The following is a 15,280-nucleotide window of genomic DNA, read 5'->3' on the forward strand; positions in this document are numbered from 1 at the left end:
ATGGCGAGAAATAGATATCAGATTAAAGCATTGCTCTCCTTCCCCTCAAAAAATAATCTCAAAAAAGTTACACAATGCAAAGGTTTAATATAAAAGCCCCACCCAAAATTTTGACAGTTGACGCCCGAAAGGCAAGAAGAATGGAACTGAACTGAATGAAATTATGCACTGATATTGTAGACATAAAATGAGGATACGGGTTTCGTATTTTCCTGGAGAAAACGGTTGGGTGGGGCACAGTAGTAGGCCCCCACGTATGTCCAGCCGAGTCAGCAAAAATTTTCTCGATTCTGATTGGCTGAGAGAGGTCACGTGACGTTAGGCCCCGCCCACGCGGGAAATTCAAATTTTCAGGTCACGTGGTATGACGTCATGAGTCACCCTGTGGGGAAATCCCTCATTCTCTTTTATGACCGGGATTTTTGAAAATTGTTCCCTTTTACGGGTAAGATGTGTGATTCTGATTGGTTGACAGCTGTCACATGATCTTAGACCCTGCGATATTTGAAATTCGTTCCCTTTTACGGTAAGATGAATGGTTTGGTACCACGATGCTGATTGGCTGACAGAGGTCACGTGATCTTAGGCTCAGGGATTTTTTAAAATTTGTTCCCTTTTATGGGTAAGATGAGTGGTTTGGTACCTTGAATTTGATTGATTGATAGCGGTCACATGATCTTAGACCCTGGGATTTTGAAATTTGGGTATCCTCTTTGATGAGTACTTTGGTACTACGATACTGATTGGCTGATAGAGGTTACATGATCTTAGACCCGCTACACGGTGAACAGGTCACATGGTATGACGTCATGTTTTACCCTTGCGGGGAAATCCATCACTAATTCGTTTCCTTTTACGGGTAAGATAAGTGCTTTGGTACCTTGATTCTGATTGGATGATAGAGATCACGGGATTTTAGGTCCTAGGATTTTGAAATTAGGGTGTCCTTTCTGATGTATACTTTGGTATCTCGATTCTGATTGGTTGATAGAGGTCACATGATTTTAGACCCGCCACACAGTGAACAGGTTACATGGGAAAACCCCTCACTCATTTGTTTTATTTTATGTGTAAGATGAGTGTTTTGGTACCTCAATTTTGATTGGTGGATAGAAGTCACATGATCTTAGCCCCCCCCCAGTCCATGAGGGAAATACAGAGCGATATGACGGCGATCCATCCTAGACCTGGATTTTAGAATTTTGTCCCCTTTTTATGGTTATCCTTAAAGTTCCCATGGAGGGTTCAACCTCCTCCTTAAATAACCCTTTTTGGTATCATGATATTGTACTGAAGTTTACCTTAAATATTATCATTCTCTTTGACAGATAAGATGATTACCAGTTTTCTTACCTTGATGGAGAGACAGCTTGCCTTATACGTTTACGTATGGAGATCATGTCCATTAATTAGTTGCCTATGCCTCTGAAATTATACATTTATTTTAACAATGGTGAAAGAGGGGTCCATCCTTGTCGCTTGTAGATTTCTTATAACACATTGTTGTGAGTTTAAGAGATTTTTTTTAAACGCTCAGTAAGCGCTTCATTAATGGAAACAGTGTTGCCAGATTTTTCTTACCTAAACTGCTCCGATTCTTTTCGAAACGGTTTCGCAGAGTGCAAGAATTTTCAAACTAAAAATTTTTCGAACTAAAAAAAATTTCAAAACTAAAAATTTTCGAACCAAAAAAATTTCAAACAAAAAGTTTCAAACACAATTTTCGAACTAAAAATTTTGAAACAAAAATTACAAAAAATTTTCGAACTAAAAATTTAAACAATTTTTTTTGAACAAAAAATTTTAAACTAAAAACTTTCGAACTAAATTTTCAGATCAAAAATTTTTCGAACAAAAAATTTTCGAACCAAAAAAATTTCAAAAAATTTCGAACCAATTTTTAAAAACAAGTTTCGAACTAAAGTTGTAAACCACATCTAAAAATTTTCAAATCCAAATTTTTTCGAACTAAATTAAAAATCAAATTTTGGACACTAAAAAAATTCTTTAATTATTTTTTCGAACAAAATCATGTAAACCAAATCTTGAATATATTTTCCACCTTAAATTTTCAAGATTACCATGATTTGAAAACAAGTGTTCAGGGTTTCAAGAAATAATAAAACATATTTTTTTTCAACTTGTTGTATTTTAACGAAAAGTATGTGCTCTTCCTATACATGTTTATTAACATAATAAATACAGGATCTAGTTTAATGAATATGTTGGACGTGTCATCATCTTCGAATGTTGTAGACGTATCCTGTAAAGAAAAAGAAGAAACGACGGATTACTTTATGAATTTCTTTTTTTTTTCTGAAACAATAAAAACGAGTCAATATTGATAAGAGAGAAATAAAACTTACTCGTAAATGATGGATCTGTTTAGGTTCATCTTCCTCCTCGGGTACGAGATGACAGCATTTCTTCCACTGATGGATGTTTATGAACTCTTCTGGGTACTGCATTTTTCTTGGTGTTGCTGCTTTATGGTCAAGGTTCCCCCTTCGGTACGAGATGACTACATTTCTTCCACTGATGGTGGTGTTGATGGTTTATGATCTCTTCTGGGTACTTCATTTTTTCTGGGTGTTGCTGCTTTGTGGTTAAGGAGTGGAAAAAGGAAAAGGAAAAAGAAATGGCGGCCTTATTGGGTGTTTACAGTTTTTTCTTCTTCATCTTCTTTTTCCAGTTCCATCTTCTGTTTTTTAACGTACCCGTACGGAACCGTATCATAAGAATTGAGTTCTTTAAATCGACGTTTTGTGTATCGGATGCTGTACATTTTTTCTTCTTTGCGTGTGACGATGGTATGGTCTTTGGTCCTGCATATTTTATGTGGGATAGTGATGGTGACTTGTCCACGGCATTGATTTGTAATCATTTCTTTTAGCGTGTTGAAATTTAATTGCTGTCCTGCATTGTAGTTTAATGTAAATCCTCTAATTTTACATATGTAGCTGGTGACGTTGGTATCCGGATTGTATATTTCTAAGCTGTAATTTTTCGGTCCTCCACTGACAAATGTCTTGATGTATGCTCGTTGGCCATAAGACTCCATCTCGTCCGATAAGCATCCCAAGTACGTTGAAGGTTCAATGGTTGGCTCCCCGGGCTTTTCTGTAAATATCACAGAATCCGTGTCGAAATATAAAACACGTTCCTGCAACATTTCCAGGTACTTGTACAGTTCCAGACGTGCCTGACATGTTGTAAATGCACCTAACACGACATTGGTGTTTCGGTTTTGAGCAGGCACATGTTCATTGTACTCCCAGTACGCATACAACATCGTATCATTGATGGGTACAATTTGATGGAGTTTAATGTCGGGGGAAGTGAGTTTTTCATAAAATTCTTCCGGCCGATCAATAATTGTGGTCTGGCTAAAGTTTGAACGCTGACAAAGCTTTCCCCATAATGAGTTAACACAAAGCTTAGATAAACTTCTTCGTGCAGGATTATTTTCAATTTTGGACGGATCCAATGCAATACCTTCACGCTCCAGGACGGTTTGTATGAATTTTGTTTTGTCTTCTTCGGTCACACAGGAACTAGGCCAGCCAGAAGCTTCCATTTTCGATTTTAAAAACGTATTGATATATTCCGTGAACAAGCCACCTGTTTTCGTGATGGGATCATATTGTTCAATGTCATAATCCCAAATTTCAAAAATTTCCACTGGTTGATATCCTAATTCTATTGCTTTCTGTATTTCATATGATACCCATGTTCCAGTGAGGCATCGCTCCTGATCGTTGTGCGTACACGTTGCTGTAGGGTCTGGGTTCATTTCTTCGGCACACGCAGCACACAGTGGAAAGAGTAGTTTCTTGTTGCATCGGTAAGGCAGGAGACCATGATAAAGATGGCGACTTGGTAATATCGTCATTTTGATCAGACCATTGACTTTATTTATTGGTGGTATATTTTCATCACCCTGTAGATAAATTCTAGGATGGCCTACAGGGTATTTAGCACACTTATTTACATAAGGATAAAGCGAGACAATATCGAAATATTTTATTACTTCTCCTGCTTTTTCGTCGACTTGGTGGTACAATTTCACGCAATTGGTCCTTCCTCCAAAAAAGCTATCTCTTGGATTTAATGGTCTGCGGTTCATGTACGGGTGATTCTTCAGATACGTCGCCATTGCAGGATTTTGTTTTAAGAACTGATTAAATTCGCACTCCCACATTTCATGTACAATGTACCCCAATTCACGCAGTCTTGCATTTTTGCGTTGCGTTCGTTCATAACGGAATTCCATGGTGTGTTCTGGATTGTTGTAGATGGGCTGATTACGGCCTGTAGTAAAACATACTTTACACCCGTGATAAAAACAGCCGGCATGCTCGTAGACGTGCTCCTCTAACGTCTCAGGATCTTGGTAGTAGCCATCAACATGGAATCCCGCAATAAACACTTCTTTTTGTCGGGCCGCATGTAAGATTTGTTTTTCTTCGGTTTTTTCAATGTAGGCCAGCCATTGCATTGCAGCGATCGATTGGGTACTTCTCCATCGATAGCCATGTGCCGGTAGAATTCCAATGGTGTTGGGTTTGAGGAAATTCCGGCGGAATACTAAATTGAAAGCACTGGCAATCGTGATCGTCTCCAAGAAGGGATTCACTTTGGTTTCTGTTTCAAATGACGTCATAAACGAAACACATGCTTGTCGCAGTACATTGACATCTTGAATACAATACTTGAGAATTTCCTTCTGGAAATCAAACGTGTCATTACGATGATCGTTGTACCACTGCATGAACTTGTTCCTGTCTTCGACGGCCATTTCATTTGCACCATAATACTTCGTTTCTGGAAGTGGTCCAATATACGATTGATTCTCTTTGGTGTTGAAGAAATGCGGGAAGTAGCCTTTGGTTGCGGGTAAATTGAACGCTTTTGACAATTTACTTAATGCCATAGGTAGGAAGTTCAAAGAGTCAATGAACGTCAGATTATTCAACGTTAAACTCAGTATCTTGGTCCCATTTAATATGACGTCAGGTCTCCATTGGCATTGTTCTACCATGGTCTTTAGGATAAAATGTCCATCGTATCCCTTCGCGTTGTGAGCGAGACAGAAAATCCTATTTATATTGGGACGACGTTCCCGCAAGTACTGGAGAAAATTATAAATTGGATCCTCTCCTTGGAAAATATGCTGGCGCTGACCACACGTACTGCAAGACTGCTGGATATTATTGTTTTCAACACATGCATAACATAATTGTTGTGCAACCAATAAATTTGGAACGTGTACATACGTATTATCGCCAATATTCTTGTCTTGCATAGATTCTATATCGTAAAAAATCAATAATGCTTTCTTTGCATGCATGAGCGAAGGAACACCAGGTTTCAAACATTGTCGATCGGGAAGCATAAAACATTGATGTGATCCCGGAACAATCTTCTTACAAACATTGCAAAAGATCTCATTACAATCATGAAGGCGTTGTCCACTTCGTACAAAAGAATATACTCTGTAGCATCTAGTACATTGCTTCACCATTTTGCATATAGCTTCCCCTTGATGATATACAATATTACGATGATTGTTAAAACATTCTTCGCCATAAAATTGACGATTGCAGTCGTTGCACAGCACTAGCGTTTGATTCTTGTCGCATAGAGGTCTCTGTAAACATTTGGAGCACGTTACAGGACAATTTTTCACATGTTCATTGCGTTTACTATACTTTTTATGGCACGCTTCACAGTAGAACTTGGTTGCAAAACAAGCAGTTAAAGATTGGATGATGTCAAAATGGCCAGCCAAACAAATCAAATTTATGGGAGTGCGATTTTCATCATTGGGCCCCTCGTACATGATGTCACGGCCTGTGAAACTAGTATACACAGTAATTTTATATTCTTTGAGGTATGCCTGGAATTGTCGAATTTCATTTACACTGGCACCATGATCCAAATTGACTCCTGCATTTGAACATAACGCATCAACTTCATCGTCCACAATACATTTCGATTGATGTTGATACTGCTTATGTCGTTTTACATCTACATTCTTTTATTTTTTTCAGGCCAATAGCAATAACAAGGGCGTACGCCAAACACCTCGAATCTTGATTTTTTACACGTACAATCCCTCGCTTTATTCGTAACAATTCTTCATTTTGAAGTACTCCTTGCCGCAAACCGCCGCCGTAGCCACGTGGAATATCCACACGATGAAAATGAACGGTAAATGGTTCGTGCAGGAGAAATGCATTGTTACTTTGTAACACTCTTTCGAACGAGGCCCACATCGTTTCCAGTGATAGGTTTCGTGCTTGGCGAAAACTCACCCAAAATGGCTTATTCGTGTTGCGTGGCGATATTACTGATAAACCAACCATCGCCTCATTGTCGACATTGGCTAACAAATGGTCCAGCATTGCTTGGAAACTATTATGTACATACTGTATGATATCGGTTCCTACGGGTGGTGCGTTGAATTGAATTTCGAGCATTCTGCCTTCAATGTTAAATCGTCTATAATGACGAGTGATTTCATTGCGAACAGTAAAACCCGATTCGGCCATGGTTAACAAAGGAGAAAACAAACAAACAGGTACAATTGCGATAAATGTGTAAGGGAAAAAAGGAATTGAGCAGCGTGAATTTACTACAAAAGAAAAGAAGAAAGAAAAATCTTAATCACCTGATAAACAGGAAATCATAACATTCATGATAAATAATTAACTAAGTAATTCATGTAAAGGTCCTGAGTTTGATTCCCTGGCGGGGCGTTCAGAATCTCATTATGAAAGCACGTGTACTAGAAATCAAAGTTAAAAAATAATTATGTTACTGAAATGAGTGTTTTATTGCTGTCAAACTCGAGACCATTACATCCGCATTTAACTGACCTATCATTCTATAGTGATAAAAAGAATGCATGAATGAATGTTTCATCAGTACTGAGATGTGATAAAGCACGCGTAAGCATTTTTTCTACTCACAACGACCTTTAAATGATGCGTTTGCAAGTTGAAGATATTCATCAAACATTAACGATACCCATGCGTAATTGTCAAAATAAAATCTGTATAGCGTATTTTTTTTATTATTGTGACTAAGCGGTTAGCGTACATGGTTCGGACGTGGAAGTCCCTGGTTCAATCCTCGGCGGGTTTGCTTTCCACGTCGGGGGCATGTCAAGCCTTTTCTGTAATTTAATATTCTCATGCGTTATCATACATTCTTTTCAAAACTAAGCTAAATGACTGACGTACACACCTCATAATACATAAACGTACATAAATCGTCTATAATGACGAGTGATTTCATTACAAACAGTAAAACCCGATTCGGCCATGGTTAAAAATGAAAACAAACAAACAGGTACGGTAAAACAAATATGTAATGGGAAAAAAAGGAATTGAGCAGCGTGAATTTACTACAAAAGAAAAGAAGAAAGAAAAATCTTAATCACCTGATAAACAAGAAATCATAACATTCATGATAAATTCTTAACTAAGCAATTCATGTAAAGGTCCTGAGTTTGATTCCCTGGCGCTGGCGTTCAGAATCTCATTATGAAAGCACGTGTACTAGAAATCAAAGTTTTTTTTAAATAATTATGTTACTGAAATGAGTGTTTTATTGCTGTCAAACTCGAAACCATTACATCAGCATGTAACTGACCTACCATTCTATAGTGATAAAAAGAATGCATGAATGAATGAATGTTTCAACAGTACTGAGATGTGATAAAGCACGCGTAAGCATTTTTTCTACTCACAACGACCTTTAAATGATGCGTTTGCAAGTTGAAGAGATTCACCAAGCATTAACGTAACACATACGTAATTGTCAAAACAAAATCTGTATAGCGTATTTTTTTTTATTATTGTGACTAAGCGGTTAGCGTACATGGTTCGGACGTGGAAGGCCCTGGTTCAATCCTCGGTGGGGTTTGCTTTCACACATCGGATCGCTGTCAACCCTTTTCTGAAATTTAATATTCTCATGCGTTATCATACATTCTTTTTCAAAACTAAGCTAAATGATTGACGTACACACCTCTGGCCTTGGTTCAATCCCGGGTGATTGCTCGAATATCACGTTAAGCTGAAGGGGACGCTAATGGTTTCAAAGGGAATCGAACCATATTATTCTCAGGCATAGTTTCTGAAATTTTGTAATGTATTCTTTTCAAAACTAAGCGTACACACTTTTCTGGCCATGGCTCAATTCCCTACGGGAGTTCACATTCAACATTAAGCTGAAGGGACGCTAAACCATATCATTTATCGTGCTTACTTCTAATGTGTGGGGGTCCTGATTCGTACTCCCACTTTCCCATTCCACTAATTTCTTCATAGTCTAAATATTTCGTACTAAAAGTAAAACAGTGTATGAGTGATCCACCCCCACAAATATGAAATAAAAATAATTTTCGAATCTTGTGTGAAAAATAAAATCTCACTGAACTTACCTCAAATTCAATGAACAAAAAGTCGGTGCAGTAAAGCTTCTTAAATGAAGACACTTTTAAAAAACAGACCTTCTCACTCGATAGTTGAGAGCGGTGTAGGATTTGAAAAATGAAATTTAGATTTTTATTTAGGTCGCTGCGAAAACGATGTCATCATCAACCAATCAGAAACGAGGAAATTTATAAAATGACATCACAACGAACCAATCAAAACGCTCGCTGCTTTTGTCATGAATCACGAACCAAAACGATGTGTAACAATCGATCGTGACGTCATTCACGTTTCTCAATAGTTACAACATCTAGTATCGCAATTCCGATGCCAATTCCCTTCTGCCAGGATCATGTCACTACTTGTCGTAACTGTGACGACATTTCATTTTCCTCATATTCCATACGAGAATGTCAATGTTTGCTTTTTTCATGAATCATGCTGACACGTTCGTAGTAAAACAAAAGTAATGCGATCCGATGACGTTTGCATTTTCAATCATATGTACTTCTATGTCAACACAAAAAAAAAGTCTATCAGCATTTTATTTTAATCCACGAACGGAAGCGTTACACTGTCAGATTTATTTTCTTAAAGTATATGTGTATCCTTTTCAAGAACCATGGTTCGAAACCCACCAAGCACGATTAAAACCGAATTCATTCATAGCTAAACGGTTAGCATACACATCTTTGGTTTGAAAGACCTGAGTTCGATTCCTGGAGAAACATTTCTTAGGATTTTTCTAAAACTTGGTTTAAATTTCTAGTTCGAAAATTTTAAAAGTTTAGTTCGATAAAAAGTTTGATTTGAAAATTTTTAGATGTGATTTACATCTTTAGTTCGAAACTTTGGTTTTTAAAAAATGTTTTAGTTTGACAAAATTTTGTTTCAATTTTTTTTAGTTCGAAATTTTTTTTGGGTTCGAAAATTTTTTGTTTGAAACTTTTTTGTTTCAAAATTTTTAGTTCGAAAATTTTTTGTTTGAAAATTTTTGTTTGAAAATTTTTTAGTTACAAATTTTTTTAGTTCGAAAAAATTTTAGTTTAAAATTTCTTGTACTCTGCGGAACCGTTTCGAAAAGAATCGGAGCAGTTTAGGTAAGAAAAATCTGGCAACACTGTTTCCATTAATGAAGCGCTTACTGAGCAATAAATCGCTTAAACTCACAACAATGTGTTATAAGAAATCTACAAGCGACACCCTCTTTTACCTGTAAAAGGAAACAAATGAGTGAGGGGTATTCCCATGTAACCTGTTCACCGTGTGACGGGTCTAAAATCATGTGACCTCTATCAACCAATCAGAATCGAGATACCAAAGTATACATCAGAAAGGACACCCTAATTTCAAAATCCTAGGACCTAAAATCCCGTGATCTCTATCATCCAATCAGAATCAAGGTACCAAAGCACTTATCTTACCCGTAAAAGGAAACGAATTAGTGATGGATTTCCCCGCAAGGGTAAAACATGACGTCATACCATGTGACCTGTTCACCGTGTAGCGGGTCTAAGATCATGTAACCTCTATCAGCCAATCAGTATCGTAGTACCAAAGTACTCATCAAAGAGGATACCCAAATTTCAAAATCCCAGGGTCTAAGATCATGTGACCGCTATCAATCAATCAAATTCAAGGTACCAAACCACTCATCTTACCCATAAAAGGGAACAAATTTTAAAAAATCCCTGAGCCTAAGATCACGTGACCTCTGTCAGCCAATCAGCATCGTGGTACCAAACCATTCATCTTACCGTAAAAGGGAACGAATTTCAAATATCGCAGGGTCTAAGATCATGTGACAGCTGTCAACCAATCAGAATCACACATCTTACCCGTAAAAGGGAACAATTTTCAAAAATCCCGGTCATAAAAGAGAATGAGGGATTTCCCCACAGGGTGACTCATGACGTCATACCACGTGACCTGAAAATTTGAATTTCCCGCGTGGGCGGGGCCTAACGTCACGTGACCTCTCTCAGCCAATCAGAATCGAGTAAATTTTTGCTGACTCGGCTGGACATACGCGGGGGCCTACTACTGGCACGGACCCCTCCAAACATTTGATCACGAAATATCAAAAGTGCTAGTAACAGTATGTCAGATGTGTGTAAAGGACATGAAGAATTGCAACTAAACTTTGTGTGTGGACAATACGCAAAAAATAAACGAATATGTTTTTTTTTTTAATTTTCTGCGGAAAAACGGTTTTGAGGGGCAAAAGTTCCCATCCAAAATTTTGAAATTTGACGCTCGAAAGGCAAAAAGAAGTGAGCCGGAGTGAATAAAATTGAGCAGAGATATTTTAGACGTAACATGTGGAAATACGGCTTTGGTATTTTCCTGGAAAAAACGGTTGGGTGTGGGACGGACCCCTCCAAACCTTTGATTACGAAATATCGAAAGTGCAAGTAACGGTGTGTCAGATATGTGTAAAGGATATGAAGAATTGTAACAAAACTTTGTGTATGAACAATAGGCAAAAAATAAAAGAATACTTTTTTATTTTTGGGGGGAAACGGCTTTTGGGGGCAAAAGCTCGCGTCCAAAATTTTGGAATTTGACCCCAAAAGGCAAGAATTGGACCGAAGTGAATGAAATGTGCAAAAATATTGGAGAGATAAGATGAGGGAATACGTGTTTCGTATTTTCCTGAAAAGAGAAAAGAACTGTTGAGTGCACCGAGGCGTTGAGTGGCGGGAGGAGTGAACAGAAGCGAATGAAATTTTAGTAGATATTGAATATGTAAAATATCGCATTTCGTGTTTCACAAGTGTCGCGTCTCCATCCGATTTCTTCAAATTTGGCAGATCAACTACAAGCACAAACAGTATAGCGTATTTTATAGTATTTCAGGAAACACCTTTAACCCTTACAGTGTTTTTGCGCATAAACAAAAACACGTCGATTTATTTCCAGTTTGCTGTTGATCTGCCAAATTTGAAGCAAAACGGATAGGGACACTTGAGAAAGACGAAAGGACTTATTTTACATAGGGTCTATATAGTATCTATACACAATTTCATTTGCTTCGGTCTACTCCTTCCTGCGCAATTACGGTAATATTTACTTTTTTTGTGATGGAGCCTAGGCCCCCCAAAATTAAAACACGTTTCATTTATTGTTTTGCAAATTGTCCCTATACGAAGTTTCGCTGCGATTCTCCATATTCTTTAGGAACTTCTGACGTATGATTATTTGCATTTTTGATATTTCGTAATCAACAGTTCCGTGACTCACTCAACCGCTTTTTTTCAGGAAAATACGAAACCCGATTATCTCATTTTACGTCTACAATATCTGTGCACAATGTCATTCGATTCCGTGCACTTCTTCTTGCCTTTTGATCTCAAATTTCAAAATTTTGAGTGGGAACTTTTACTCCCTAAAACCGTTTTTCCGCAAAAAATTAAAAAAAAACGTATTCGTTTATTTTTTTGCGTATTGTCCCTATACAATGTGTCGTTCCAATTCTTCATGTTCTTCAAGCACTTCTGACACACTGTTATTAGCACTTTTGATATTTCACGATCAAAGTTTTGGAGGGGTCTGTGTCCCACCTACACGGTTTTCTTTTTTCCAGGAAAATAAGAAACCCATATTCCCTCATTTTATGTCTACAACATCTATGTACAATTTATTTCACTTATGTTCACTTCTTTTTGCCTTTCTGGCGGCAACTTTCAAAATTTTGGGTGGGGGCTCTTTCCCCTTAAAACCGTTTTTCTGCAGAAAATAAAAAAAAACGTATTGTTTTATTTTTTGGGTATTGTCCATACATAAAGTTTCGTTGCAATTCTTCGCAATAGCGAGGCTTGAGTGGAGACAGGGTAGACAGCGTCTAACCTTTAGAATTTTATATTTATTAAACCATTAAGCCTAAATTACTAACTTAAAATATGTAATTTAAGGACTCTGAACTTAAAATTTCCTATAATTTATTCTGAGCTTTTTTTTTTTTTAAATGCTTCTATATGAAAGACAGAAAGCAAAGTGTCTCGCGAAACCATGAACATAATTTCTCTGCTGCATCCATTTAACTTGCATCAACCTATAGAAGAGTAGGAGGAAAGCCACGTGAGAAGTTCAAGTCCAAAGACTCGCGCTGTGTAGTAGTACCTGCGAAAAGACATTTGCTGTTTTGTCTAGGGTTAAAGGGTTGCCTATCTTGTTTATTTTAAGCTGGATTTGTAAATGAAAAAAAAAACAGACAGCTATTTCTTCTTTTGTTTTTATTTTAAACCATCTTTCGAGCTCCCTCTATAAAATGTTAAATTATAACGTACCCTTGGAGAACATTAGTATATATATTGTCCAAATGTCTCCAACATTAGAATAAAAAAAGACCCCCCGTAACGAAAAGTTGAGACGTATTGGCAATTCTGTCACTTTTATGTTTCTCGCGAGAATGATAAGTACTTTTAGATGTCCCGGTAAACGCCCCCCCCCCTGAGACCACATGATTCAATTTTAAAAAGAACACATCGCCTTGGTCTGGGGCCTAGACCAAGATACCCGTGATAAAATTTTGATATCCACCTTTCCTAACACTTTTTGTTCAGATCAGCTTAATAATGAACTTATCAACTTATGTTCCGATAGTAAACAACACATTTCTCTTCCCGAATATTTGAAATATATTCTCAGTAATGAACTTCAAAGCGTATATCTGGGAGACAATAAAGCTGCCAAATATGGTATTGAGCATTCTATCAACTTCAGGTTTTTGAAAACATTCATTAAGTGCCCTGAAAAGAGTGAAAACTTATTTAACGAACAGCATGACAAATTATGAACACTTCCTGAATTACGGACACTTATAATAACGAACTTGGTGTGGAAGGTTTGTACGATACCTGAATCCAAAGAAAGAGCTATTAATATTTTCGCCGAAATGAAGAAAAGGGTATGGAGCTCATTTAAAAGACTGTAAGGTATTAGGTAAGGTAAGCCCTATTTGGTATTAGGTTAGGTGTAAGGTGTTTTAATTCTATCGTTTATGTTTAATTTACAGCTCATTTCTAAGGTATTTAGAAATGACTATCCCTAAAGAGGGTATGCGGAACTAATTTCCCATTTCTAGCAAATGTGGTACCATTCAGAAATCTAGCCTTCGGAGAAAGAAATACTATACACCAAATTTCATTAATTATAAAATTTTATACTTAAAGGAACAGAGTAAATATTTATTGCAAAGAATATTGAAAACTCAAATATTAATAAGTCTACTATATTTATGAATTATCAGGGGTCATCTTACTTGGAATAGTGATGTATATCAGCATGCTTTATGCAGTACGAAATATCAGAACTAAAAATAGAAGTGAAAACCAAATACCCTACAAATACCGGTATATATATATATATATATATATATATATATATATATATATATATATATATATATATATATATATATTATGTGTGTGTGTGTGTTTGTGTCTGTCTACCCAGTTTTTAAAGCACGCTTCGCCACTGATTCTTCATGTCCTTTACACACATCTGACATACTGTTACTAGCACTTTTGATATTTCGTGATCAAATGTTTGGAGGGGCCCGCGCCCCACCCAACCGTTTTTTCCAGGAAAATACGAAACCCGTATTCCCTCTTTTACGTCTGCAATATCTGTGCACAATTTCATTCACTTCGGTTCAGTTGTTCTTGCCTTTCGTGTGTCAAATTTCAAAATTTTGGGTGGGGCTCTTATATTAAAGCTTTACATTATGTAACTTTTTTCTTTTTTTGAGATTCTTTTTTTTGGGGGGAGTAGAGAAATGCTTTCTTCTTATATCTGTTTCTTGCCATTCACCTTGTTTGAATTGCCTAAGTAAGAACATTTTGTAACTTTTGATGTCATCCAACTCCGTCACGATAAAAAAATTGTCATTCTAGACAATTTATTTTTCTCTTATTTGCAGTTTGCCACACTTAGTGCTCTCAAACGGGTCGGGTCAGCTCGGGTCGGGTTGTCGGGTCGGGTCACTCGGGTCGGGTCAGTCGGGTCAGTTCACTTTCTTCAACTGAGTTTAGGTTGAGCTTAAACTCGGCTGGAGGTGAAAGCTGCTGTTTTTCACTAGCTGCCTAATTAAAAATAGCAATTTTCAATTGATTTTATAGAAGCCATAAATCTATTTTGAACACTTGCAGCTAGTGTTTTTATGGTAAATGCTTATTTTTGTACTTGTGTGTACTTTAATTTTTAAATGTGGAAGATTGATTTTACAAATCGACTGTAATATTAATATCTACGCCAATATGGAGTCTGGATTTAGAACAAAACTAGCAGTTGTTTAAGCAAGGCCAAAAGAAAGATTGGATATGGACGACCAAGCCCAAGCAGGGCCGCGGTAGCTCAGTGGTAGAGAATTCATCTCTGGTGCATGGTGTCCATGGTTCGATCCCAGCTTGTGTTAAGTGGGCTTTGTGATGGAGAAACGCCGTGTAGTGGGTTTTCTCGAGGTTCTCTTGTTTCCTCCCACTTTCTTCATTCCACAATTTCATTCATTTCTCATGGTCACCATATCCCTTAGCCTCGGTGCAGAATCGAGGGACCTTAAACTGAATATTTCATTTTATTTCACCAAGCCCAAGAACATCGATACAAGAATAAGATAAAGATTGGATATGCAAGACGAAGTGCATAGTAATCTTGCTCTTGGCCTTGTTTTGGTGATCACCAAGTAGCGATGAGCATTGGTGCTTTCGTATAGTATGAAAGACCATAATCAAAGTCACACTTGGTCTTTATTTGTACCGATGAGGCTAGCATTCTTGGCTCTTGTATAGCATGAAAGACCACCAAGACTACGAAATGCAGGACCAATACTTGAC

General features: G+C 37.2%; 1 protein-coding gene across 1 annotated transcript; it reads right to left on the reverse strand.

Annotated features, from left to right (window-relative positions):
- Nucleotides 1-2,137: 2,137 nt before the first annotated feature.
- On the reverse strand, nt 2,138-7,507 carry LOC145664617 (uncharacterized). Its single transcript, XM_081731436.1, has 2 exons — nt 2,367-7,507; nt 2,138-2,263 (listed from the first exon to the last, which is right to left on the reverse strand). The coding sequence occupies exon 1, from the start codon at nt 5,840-5,842 to the stop codon at nt 2,648-2,650; it is 3,195 nt and encodes a 1,064-aa protein (XP_081587562.1). The 5' UTR covers nt 5,843-7,507; the 3' UTR covers nt 2,138-2,263; nt 2,367-2,647.
- Between the last annotated feature and the right edge of the window lie 7,773 nt (nt 7,508-15,280).

Source organism: Thermobia domestica, chromosome 11 (assembly GCF_964235325.1).
Source record: "Thermobia domestica chromosome 11, izTheDome1.hap1.1, whole genome shotgun sequence".
NCBI classification, from domain to species: domain Eukaryota; kingdom Metazoa; phylum Arthropoda; class Insecta; order Zygentoma; family Lepismatidae; genus Thermobia; species Thermobia domestica.

Bases quoted from the DNA above. Each gene is read 5' to 3' on its own strand.
- LOC145664617 (XM_081731436.1), bottom strand. From the start codon at position 5,842: ATGTACGAGGGGCCCAATGATGAAAATCGCACTCCCATAAATTTGATT.